The following is an 11,586-nucleotide window of genomic DNA, read 5'->3' on the forward strand; positions in this document are numbered from 1 at the left end:
ACACTTAGCAAAATTGAAACTAGTTTAAGAAGGCAAAGTCGGCGTTTTCCGTTACGAATCCTTATCGGGGGCATCATTGCGGTGTTGTTATGGGGACCCATTTTGGGACATTGACTCAGAAAACCACTGTTGACTCTCAAGGCTAACAAAACCAAAACCAAAACCAAGTGTTGTTGTTGACGTTTTCAAAAAGTCTCTCTCACACACCAGTTAGTGTTTAATGTGTTTTTCCCCCCCTCGCTGCGTAACGGCGTTATTTGCCGTCGTTTCGCTATAAATAAAGCCTCCTAGTTCCTCCATCACATTACATTCATTCATTTCAACGTTCTCTCTCTCTCTCTCTCTCTCTCTCTCTCCTCTGAGATCAGCCCGCGACATGAACCCTGCCCTTTGCTTTATATTAATGGTTGCGTGAAGCATAAGTTTGGAATAATATTCCTTGTGTTCTCTACTCTCTAGCTAGCTACCTTCTTGGAGATTTGGTAATTATTGCAAACACAACATCACGTTTCTAATAAGTTTGTGTTTCTCGAAATGGGGAAGAAAACAGAGCTGAAAGATCACAAGGAGACAACCAAAGTTGAAGCTGTTCTTGAGCTTCTCAGAAAACAAACACCTCTCACTGTTAAACAGGTTATTATTTTAATAATTTCTCTCTACTTTCTGTTGTTTGAGTAGTCACTCACGGGTTCTGTTGCTCATCATGTTAAGTGTTCAAAGTTGTTACTATTTGGAGGATGACTTAAAAATTGTGGTTAATTTTTGTTGTGTGTAGGAGAAGTTTTGCAACTATGCTTGTGTGAAACGGTTCCTGAAAGCAAAAGGGGATAATGTGAAAAAAGCTGCGAAGCAACTCAAGGCTTGTCTTGCTTGGAGAGAGAGTGTCATCACTGGTATATTCCACTACTTGTTCTTCTTTCTTCTTCTCCTTCTCCACTTCATCCCCACCCTTTGTTCCTTTTTCTTGCAAAAGTTTTTCCCGTTGTGAAAACAAGCCGACTTCTCTTTTTGTTTTCTCTCGCCCAAAGAATCTTGCTTTTTCCCTTCCCTTTGAACGAAACAAACGTTAAAGTGAAACGCACCCCACTAGTAATCATTAGGCTACTCTCTTTTTTTCTCTTCTTTACCTCTCCATGCCTCCAAATAACACTCAAAAAATGAGTACTAGTACTTGTCTTTCATTAAGTTTTCTGTTTTCTTATTTTTATTGAAACCATGGAATGTAAAAATACTGATTTTCATTGATGAGGTTTTTGAAAACAGATCACTTGATAGCAGATGATTTCTCAGCTGAACTGGCTGATGGGTTGGCCTATGTGAGTGGTCATGATGACGAATCCAGACCTGTTATGGTAATTTCATTATCTTTCTCTTCCTGACTTTGGGTTTCAGCCTTATTTTTTTAATAGTATTATTTTATTAAGTGACTTAAAATAAAATTTGTGATTTGAATTGGGGTGGTCACAGATTTTTCGTTTGAAGCAAGACTATCAAAAGTTGCATTCCCATAAGATGTAAGTTACCAAACACTAGAGAGCAAAATTTTGACCCTTTCAAAATTTGGTTTATTCTATTTTTATTTATTTATTTATTTTCAATACTGAAGGTTCACTCGTTTGCTGGCCTTTACACTGGAGGTGGCCATTTCGACCATGCCAAAAAACGTAGAACAATTCGTGATACTTTTTGACGCAAGTAAGTGCATCACTCAAATTTCCACAACGCCATTTTGAAGCAATTATTGATAAACAAACAAAACAACTAAAAGGGGGAAACGAAATCAGAATGAAACAGAAAAAGATTGAGGGATCAGAACAATAAATGAGAGGAGGGCAGGGATAACATGGAAACTCTGTTGGGATCACCGGCAGGGCCTGAGGGGCACACAGAAAGTGTCCGGAGTGCCCCAGAGGAGTCTCCAATTAATGGCCATATTAGAGAGGGTATTATCGGGAATTGGAGTCATTATTGATATTCTCTACCCGAATTGGTCCATTTCAATCTTTAATGCTTCCTTAAATTATGCTATCGCAGCAGCACAAAGCATCAGAGAAACAACCCATGATTCTCTTTTTAGCTTTTGCCAGTACTCCTTTACCTTTTTTACTCACCCCAACAAATTTTATAAATTATCATCACGTTGTTAAACTCAATTTAACCATAAGCTATAATTTCAAGGTTCAACACATTTGGGAAGCATGGTAATTAATTAATTTAGTTGGTTGTTGCAGGCTTTTACAGATCAGCATCTGCTTTCATGAACCTATTGCTACCAGCACTGAAAATTGTGGCCGAGTACTACCCAGGAAGGCTATGCAAAGCGTTTGTCATAGACCCTCCCTCGCTTTTCGCTTACTTGTGGAAGGTAACCACAATTCAAAATCCTTACGTACCTAATTTTGGTAGTCTACCATGTACTGTTTACTTACTTTACTAAGTGCCAGTTAAACTCCAACACTGTTCCACCACATTTTAGTTTGGTCCTCGTTTGTTCTTCTGTGTGTGTTGTTGGGTATATAATATGCACCCTTTCTGGCATCATCATATGCATCAGATCATGCATGTTCTACTTTTGTTTGACCTCTACCTGTAATTGGACCACTTCCCCTGATTTTTTGGTGGTCCATCCACTACCATGCCATACCATATCCAAACCAATTCCATATAACATGTACCCCATGCACAAAAAGTACCCCTTTCCCGTTACTGTTCAACATTATTATCATAAATTCAAATGTAACCATAGTGTCCTATCTTATTGAAATTGAAAAATAAAAGCCTATTTTATTTGTCTCGGTTAGATTCATAGAGTACGAGGGAACACTTTATATTGTTTTGGCAAGTATTGAAAAAGACGTATACGACTTATTTGTACCCATTTTAATTAAAGAATAGAGCGATTATTATACTGTGTGTTGTGCTAATGGTGGGTGCACTGGACTGCAGGGTGTGAGGCCGTTCGTGGAGTTATCATCATGGACGACGGTGGTATCATCGTTGGATTTCGAAGAGTCGTTGGACTTCAACGACTTCGCTGCATACCCGCGAGCCTCGTCCCTCCGATTCGAAGGCGCGAGCGTGAAATCGACGGCGAAGATAGGGTCGTGCTCCTCGTCGCGGTTCTCCTTCACCGTATCTCATCACCTTGACTCGTTGAAGCCATGGTACCTGAGCCTGGCCGACACGTCAGCATCGAAAGTGGGACCCACGAGTCCCTCTCCAGCACTCATCTCACCGCTGAACGCGCGGTCGCTCTCGTTCGCGTCGCCCGTCGCGAGAACCCCCCGCGGCCCCCCGGCCACCAGAAAGGGCCTCTTCCCGTCCACCCCCCTGCCGCAGCGCGTGACGGAGACGCCGCGGACCTCGTTTCTTCAGTCGCCGGCGACGTTCTTCCGGCGAGAGAGCCACGTCGCCGCGAAGGGAGAGAGGTGCCGCGAATCGTTCTTGCCGTATGTGAAGTTCTACCGAAGACCGTACGACGAGATGGTGTATAGGTCAAAGATGCGGCCCCCACTCGGCGGCCTAATCTCCATTGTTTCTCGTCACATTAGAAGTCGCCACGTTTCCGTTTCTCAGCGTTTCTAATATTTTAATTCCAAAAGTTTTAATCGAAATACTACTACACCGCAATCAACGCCTCCGATTACATTACCACTGCCAGTTTTTTCCCCTTCTTGCTCAGTACATAGTATTATTATATTTGAATATGTATTATTACTGTTAAGTAGATTCTTGATCCTCAATTTCAATTTTCAAGTTCCCTCGTGCGGTTAGTCGCATTGATCAATTAATGTCAACACTCCACGTAACTAGGTTAGAATTTGGAGTTCAGAGAGATGAATTAAAAGAATAAAAAAAAAATGACGACGTGCAAGGCGGGGTATGAAACAGTGTGCAGTATGTTTTATTTTTTGGTGTTTGGAAGCGTAATTGCATGGGAAGAAGGTAGCGTGGTCGAAACGGCGAACACCGAAGTGCACATACATACACATTGGTGGGAAATAGTGATAGTAAGTAATAGTAGTAATAGAATGAAAACAAGTAGACCAAGATTGTGATTGTGAAAGCGTTGAAAATGAAAAGATCGATCACGTTGATCTTTGTAATTTTATTTTAATACTAGAGTTTTGGGGTTCTTGTGGGTGTTTTTGAGTGGAATCTTTTTTTTTTTTTTTTGTACAAACTTGGGTTGGATTTGTTGGTTTATGTATAATAAAGAAAAGGAGGAAGGGAGTTTGAAAACTTTGATAGTGGACGGTGGTGATGCGCGGTGCTTTGTAATTTGTTGGCTGTTTGCAATAATAGTTTTAATATATGTGTTGAGTTGGGTAGTACGATGAGAGTTGGTAGGAATATGTGTCGGGTTTGGCTGTCCGAGTGAGAAGTCAAAACTTACAGCTTCAAGTTCCACCATATGATGGTTCACAACAACACCACAAGGAGTGATGAGTGATGCACCATTTAATGCATATTCAGATGTTTGGGGCCGGGAAGGGCCACGAAACCTATATAGGGGAGGGTAGTGTAGTAGGTTCTGAGCAAAGGAACAAGTGATGGGGTCTATGTGGTGTGAGTGAGTAATGAGTAGAGTGCTCATCAGTTTGGACCTTTCTGCATTGCCATGGCGGATAGAGGCACTATGTTCGTTGCTTGCTGCACAGAGACCACATGCTCATCATAATGGCAAATGCTTCTAAGTTTTGGTCTCTCACCAGATTGTTAATGTAGTTTTATCGTGATTTTCTTTGTCACCCTTAGTTAGGACAATAATAAAAAAAATCATTTAAATTACTAAGTGAAAATATATAAATACATTTATTTATATTTAAGAAAAAACTATTATGAAAAAGGGGCGTATTATTTATCAGGAAAATGTGTTATAAAAAAGAATTAATTGTAGTAATGGAATGGAGCTTCTTGGTAAGCGTTGGGAAATGGGATCTGAGAAGGGAGAAGCGGAAGAAAAAATGAATAGATCGATACGCTGTCGTATATTGGGGATTGGGGTTGGTTGTCCGATAGTAAGTGTCGTTTAGGTATCAAGGTTTTGTTACTCGAAGTGAGATGATGTTAGCAAATTGGGGTGTTTTAGCTTTCACATCTCCTTAATGTGGGGTTTGTAGTTTAGCCCGAGATTCTGCATCAATGTGGACAAAACTCTTCCGTAGTGCTACTGCCAGTATTTTAGATTAGACAAATTCTATTTGTATAATGCTTTTCTACAAACTTTTTATTACCATTAAGGAAAATAGTGAAATATGATCAGAGAAATAAACAGAAAAGTTATAAAAATAGAAGAAAAAAACATATTATCTTCTAGTTAGAAATCACTGTGATAAAATTATTAACTTTAATAGTAACCATTAAAAAAATAATAATGAAATATAAGATTTACTTGATGATAAAAATAGAAAGAAAAAGAAATAAATTTAATATATTGACAACTAATATTTATTGATAAAAAAAATATATACAAATAATATCTTTTTAAGAAATGTAAGAATGATATAGCATATATCGTCTCAATATATTATTATGTTAAGCCCAACCCATCAAACAGGTATATTGTAGATTTGGGTTGTGCTGGCTTACTTGCCCAGTGTTACCGCATTGTCTTATTTTACCAAGTCATAACAAAAACAGCCGTTTCTGTTCATTTTTATTCTTTCTTTTTTGTTATATTTGGTCATTTTTCTCTTTCATTTGCTTTAAGGTCAATCCAGTGTTGTGTATATACAAAACGATGTCAGACGTACAAATTGCTCTTGATTATCTTTGAATATGGTCTACTTTATCTTCGATGTTTATTTTAGTATGTCTTGCTTTAAAGAAAACACTAATGAATGTTAATGAAAAACATACCCGGTAATATAAATAATATATGAACAACATAACAAAATGGATTTTACTCAAATTCATATATATGTAAAATCATTTGTTAATTCTTTGTTACTTATTTCTTGGGACTCATTATGGTCTCCACCATTATAAAATTACGGTGGCTTCTCAACCAATTAATTACTAAATAATATATTGAGTAATACAGTTTAAAATTACATTGAATAACAAAAACATGTTTATGACATTGAATAGAAAACAGGCTTAGAATGTTACAAAACCATCACCATTCATTGAATGAACAGAATCAAAGCTCTTTTTTTCAGATTATTATTTGTGCCATTTCATCTTGTATTGTTGAGAAACGAAAAAGAAATGATTTTAGAGCAACTTCTAAATGGAAGTTGTATTTAATAATCTTTGGCAAGTTGGCAGTCAGAGTTTAAACTTTCAAGTTAGGTTTTGTCTAGCCGGCTTGACTACAACTCCGATGTTGGACATTCTGCCATGATGTGATATATCCACCTGTAACCGTATGTCAGAATTCTACTAGTTTGATTTGATACTGATGTACACACAGTTTTTGCGGGAATTTCTATTCAAATTTTTTATTTGATGCCAATGATATTCGGGTTAGATTTCTTGTATTGTATTACATAAAAATTTAAAACTTAAATTGGTCATCTAACTATGTATATTCAAAATAATTAATTAATCTTATAAAAATCGTAAGAAATCAACATGTTATCTTAGGATGTGATACGGACAGATATATAGATCGTTAAATTATCTTAATTTGGACATTCTCAGTTTTATGTATATATAATACTGCGAAGAACTAAATTAATTTTACAACAAAATTGATTTTTGTGATTTGATTTAATTTTGTATAGTAGTTTATATAAAAGAAGTGAGTGGGAGAGAGAGAAACTGAGGTAAGAGAGAAAGCAAGTAACGTGATAGAGAGTTGTAGAAAAAAATATTATAGAAATATATTTTATATAATAATTTATTTTAAAATTTTCAAGGAAACAACATGAAGTGTGTTATATTATACAGTAGATCTTTGTAAAGTCAAATAAATATTTACTCTTAAATAAATAGAGTCAGTAAGATACCAATTCAACTAAAAATTCTAAGAATGATACGGGGATTAAAATAATTATATATAATGTTCCAAAATTATGAAGTCAATTTTAAAGCAATGAAGCATATTGCAGCTACCGTATGGAAATAAAGTAATTTACTACTTGCTCAAGCACCGGGTATAATTCACGTGATGGGTCCCCCTTTTTTATTTTATATAAAATCAAATGCATATAATTTCAATTTTGTCCAAGAAAATGTGAAGGTATCTTTAATTTTTTGTGTGGATGAGTTTTAAGGAAAAGAAAGAGAAAAAATAAATAAATAAGTGAAAAGAGAAAAAGTGATACATAAAAAAATAAGAAAAAAGAGAGAAAAAATAGCTGAAATAAGGTAAAAGAGCAAGTAAATAATATAGTATATGATAATAATAACTTTCCAAAGATCGATAGTAGTAGTAACTTATACAACAAAATGCATTAGATGAAAACGAGAAAATAAAATCAAAACAGAGTTACCAATCATTCTTAAAAAGCTAAAACTCAAACTTCGCGTGGTTCATTCAGAAAGAACAACATATGTCGTCAAAGATAAGCACGCAAATTCTCACGTACTCTTTTGTTTCACTATAGAAGCAAAGCAATCAAATTAATCAATTATTCTAGCTGTAAACGCAAGGAAATAACATATACAGGCATTGCTGAAAATCAAACTGCGTTGTTCACTGCTTTAAACCGAAGTCTTTTTTCTTTAACGATGCAAATTAAAGCAATAACCTCAACTTAAATCTTGTCCAGCTCAATTATCTGAGCTAAGCACATGATGGCTTCATTAAGGAAGTTAACTGAATTGTTTATTTTGATTGTAAGAGAAATGCTAACAAAGAGTGACTCTTTTATTTAAGACATTCTTTTTAACATATTCTTATTGATACTAATGGAATCACGTATAACTCTTCAATACAGAACAATACGACTTTTTCAAGAAATAACACATTCTTAATATTTTAAAAAATTTGCATGAATAAAATAGGATATACTTCAAAATTCAACGTTTCCATGTGTTATAAAATTTGGTACTATAAATACAACATGGAAGTGGTATCGATCATATTATATATCCCAACCCCAAACAGTGCTGTGGAAAATATGATCAGAAGGTTTGGTAAAGCAGTTCCCATGATTGTACAATGTTTCATTCTAGTCCTTTCTCTGAAGTTCATCTCCGTTAATTGTTTAGCTCACCCATTAGACCCTCTCTCCCCTGCTGAAATCAACAAAACAAGGGACATAGTTCAAGGTTCTTACCTTGGTGCCATTCCTAACATTACCTATCATTTTGTGGATGCGGAAGAACCAGACAAAAAACGTGTCCTAGAGTGGCTATCTTCAAATTCAAAAGAAGACAAGCCTATTATTCCTCGCCAAGCCAAGGTAGTTGTTCGAGCCAAAGGTGAGACACACGAGCTTGTAGTGGACTTAACCAAAAAATCCATTGTATCGGATAAAATCTACACTGGTCATGGATACCCTCCTTTCACATTCAATGAGCTTTTTCAAGCCAGCAAATTGCCTCTCACCTACCCCATATTCAAATCATCAATAGCCAAAAGGGGGTTGAATTTGTCTGAAGTTTCTTGTGTACCATTTACCCTAGGTTGGTATGGAGAAAAAATCACAAGTAGAGCCCTCAAAGTGTCATGCTTTTATAGAGGAGGATCAGTTAATGTGTGGGCAAGGCCTATTGAGGGAATCACAGTGCTAGTTGATGTTGATTCAATGCAGATTACTATGTACAACGACAGGTACATTGCTCCTTTGCCTAAAGCTGAAGGCACAGATTTTCAATCTTCAAGCAGCAACAGCAACAGCAGGCCCAAAACATCATCATCTGCTTCATGTAATGTGACAGATATTATTGGGTTCACCATCAAGGGCAATGAGGTCAAATGGGCTAATTGGGTTTTTCATGTTGGGTTCAATGCTCGGGCAGGAATGATCATATCAACTGCTTCTATATTTGATGCCAAAAGACAGAAATACAGAAGTGTGCTATATAGGGGTCATGTGTCTGAGACTTTTGTTCCTTACATGGATCCTACAGAGGAGTGGTATTTCAGGACTTTCATGGATGCTGGTGAATTTGGCTTTGGACGTGCAGCCGATACCTTGCAACCGAGGGTTGATTGCCCGAGCAATGCAGTGTATATGGATGGTTACATGGCAGGGCCTAATGGAGAGGTGCAACAGGTTCCCAGGGCTATTTGCATTTTTGAGAGGAATTCTGGCAATGTGGCTTGGAGGCACATGGAAATCAACAACCCCCAAAAATTGGTAAGGTTGAAATTGTTTGTAATTTCTGATGTTTTGTTGTGAACACACTTTGTTTTTGTGCAGGTAAGGAATGGAGAACCAGAAATTACTTTGGTGGTCAGAATGGTTGCTACTGTGGGTAACTATGATTATGTTCTTGATTGGGAATTCCTAAGAAGTGGCAGTATAAAAGTTGGGGTAGGATTCTTCTATCAACTTTTTGGAGTAGATTCATGACATGGTTGAAAGAGCTCAATTTTGGTGTGATTGAGGATTAGTCAGTCTTACAATAGATTTTCTTAAATCATCTCCCCATGGAGCATATAATTGGGAAATTGGAAATTTATCGCTACTCGTGGTGAATATTTTATAACTATGATACATTGATAGCTGTTCTATTTAAACAGAAGTTATATTATTTTAGTTCTAACCTGATTGTTCTGTTATAAAATTGATGTGAATATGATTAAAAGATGATGCATTAGTTCAAAGGGCACTTATCCTAAAATAATTAATTGTGTTATACATGATAGGTGGATCTGACAGGTATAATGGAGATGAAAGCAGTACCCTATACAGAGAAAAGTGAGATAAAAGAAAGGGTGTTTGGAACATTGGTGGCAGAAAACACAATAGCCAACTATCATGATCACCACATAACCTACTATCTTGACCTTGACATTGATGACAATAGCAACTCCTTCATCAATGCTAAGTTGCAAAGGGCAAGAGCAACTGGGTTTGGAACACCAAGGAAGAGTTACTGGACAGTAGTTAGGGAAATTGCAAAGAGGGAAGCCGAGGGGAGAATTCGGCTCGGCTTAGAGCCAGCTGAGCTGTTAATAGTCAACCCCAACAAAAGGACAAAGCTAGGGAATGAAGTGGGTTACCGGCTCATCAGTGCACAGCCAATTACTTCTCTTTTGTCTGATGATGATTACCCTCAAAGAAGAGCATCTTACACAAAGTATCAGTTGTGGGTCACTTCCTATAACCGGTCAGAGAGATGGGCTGGAGGGTTCTATGCTGATAGGAGCCGTGGTGATGATGGGTTAGCCGTTTGGAGCCAGAGGTAACTGAAGAATAAAACTTTATCCTAGTAGTGTTCAATGAAAACAAAAAATAGTGATATTTTAAGGGTCACTTTGATTGACCGGATGAAAATAGGAGAGAATATTTTAAATTTTGAATTAAAAAAATAGGAAACTAATTATTTTTTTAATCAACTTTTTCTCTAATTAAGAAAAAATCATTAATATCAGTGTTTTATTTTCTCTTTATTTTCTTTCCCCAATCAAATATATTATAGTTAAATTATTTTTTTCATTTAATTTATTATTTAAGTTTCACCTGATCTTTCAATTTTTTTTTGGTTTAATTTAATCTTTTAATTTTAAAAATTAATTCAATTTGACAATTTGATTTCTAATTTTAAAAATTAATTCATTTTTTTAAAATATATATTTTGTGACGGTTTAAAATTATCTCGTGACGATTTTGAACTGTTATAAAATATGATTTCTTATAATTTAGACTAAATGATCAAATTGAATCAATTTAAAAAATTAGATAATCAAATTGAATTCAAAATAAATTAGAGGACTAAATTGAATTTTAAAAATAAATTAGAGAATTAAAAAATTAATTTAACCTATATCATATTATCATTAATGAGATGTTATTTGAAATTTATATGTTTTTATTTAAACTTCTATATTTATATATGCTATTATATATGGAAAAAAAAACTTCTCTATTGGTAAAAAAAAAAAAGTTTTAAATATTCATATTTAAAACAAAACAAGAAAAATAAAAAGACTACTATTTTTTTTAAGGAAATATGAAAAAGACTACTAATTGATCAAACTACATTATCAAATTCTAATTTGACCTATTTTTTCTTATCGGCCATCTAATTTGACATAGTGGGTCATGGTTCATACAGGAATAGAGAGATTGAAAATACAGACATAGTTCTATGGCACACAATTGGGATCCATCACGTTCCTTATCAAGAAGATTTTGCAGCAATGCCAGCAATTCATGGTGGATTTGAGCTGAGGCCAGCTAACTTTTTCGAAAGTAGTCCATTGCTTGAATAAAAGTATAAATTAATACAAGCATGCTCAGCTAATTAACCAAACCAATTCATGAAGAAAAATAAGAAGATATGTTATGTAAAAATTAAATATTTATTTTTCTGTTAATATTGTAAAGGGCAGGCATGTTATCGAATAAAATTTAGGTCAAACTAAGGGACACAAGTTTATCGTCATTTATCCATATTATGTTAAATAATATTTTTAATACTTGGAATCTATGAGAATTTTTTTATAAGAAAAAACGCGAT

The 11,586-nt window shown here is 35.3% G+C and overlaps 2 protein-coding genes across 2 annotated transcripts; both read left to right on the top strand.

Moving 5' to 3' along the window:
* The first annotated feature begins 293 nt into the window (after positions 1-293).
* Positions 294-3,660, top strand: LOC100781304 (uncharacterized). The gene is made up of 7 exons (XM_003536488.5): positions 294-633; positions 776-893; positions 1,264-1,352; positions 1,468-1,514; positions 1,607-1,695; positions 2,232-2,365; positions 2,947-3,660. Exons 1-7 carry the CDS (start codon positions 535-537, stop codon positions 3,583-3,585), a joined length of 1,215 nt encoding a protein of 404 aa, XP_003536536.1. The 5' UTR covers positions 294-534; the 3' UTR covers positions 3,586-3,660.
* Positions 3,661-8,029: 4,369 nt separating this feature from the next.
* Positions 8,030-11,586, top strand: LOC100781472 (primary amine oxidase 1). The gene is made up of 4 exons (XM_003535604.5): positions 8,030-9,257; positions 9,321-9,434; positions 9,770-10,308; positions 11,182-11,586. The coding sequence occupies exons 1-4, from the start codon at positions 8,073-8,075 to the stop codon at positions 11,336-11,338; spliced, it is 1,995 nt and encodes a 664-aa protein (XP_003535652.2). The 5' UTR covers positions 8,030-8,072; the 3' UTR covers positions 11,339-11,586.

This window comes from Glycine max, chromosome 10 (assembly GCF_000004515.6).
Source record: "Glycine max cultivar Williams 82 chromosome 10, Glycine_max_v4.0, whole genome shotgun sequence".
Lineage (NCBI taxonomy): Eukaryota > Viridiplantae > Streptophyta > Magnoliopsida > Fabales > Fabaceae > Glycine > Glycine max.

Bases quoted from the DNA above. Each gene is read 5' to 3' on its own strand.
- LOC100781304 (XM_003536488.5), top strand. From the start codon at position 535: ATGGGGAAGAAAACAGAGCTGAAAGATCACAAGGAGACAACCAAAGTT. The intron at 634-775 runs GTTATTATTTTA...TGTTGTGTGTAG, and splicing joins CACCTCTCACTGTTAAACAG to GAGAAGTTTTGCAACTATGC. The intron at 2,366-2,946 runs GTAACCACAATT...ACTGGACTGCAG, and splicing joins TTTTCGCTTACTTGTGGAAG to GGTGTGAGGCCGTTCGTGGA.
- LOC100781472 (XM_003535604.5), top strand. From the start codon at position 8,073: ATGATCAGAAGGTTTGGTAAAGCAGTTCCCATGATTGTACAATGTTTC. The intron at 9,258-9,320 runs GTAAGGTTGAAA...GTTTTTGTGCAG, and splicing joins TCAACAACCCCCAAAAATTG to GTAAGGAATGGAGAACCAGA. The intron at 10,309-11,181 runs GTAACTGAAGAA...TGGTTCATACAG, and splicing joins TTAGCCGTTTGGAGCCAGAG to GAATAGAGAGATTGAAAATA.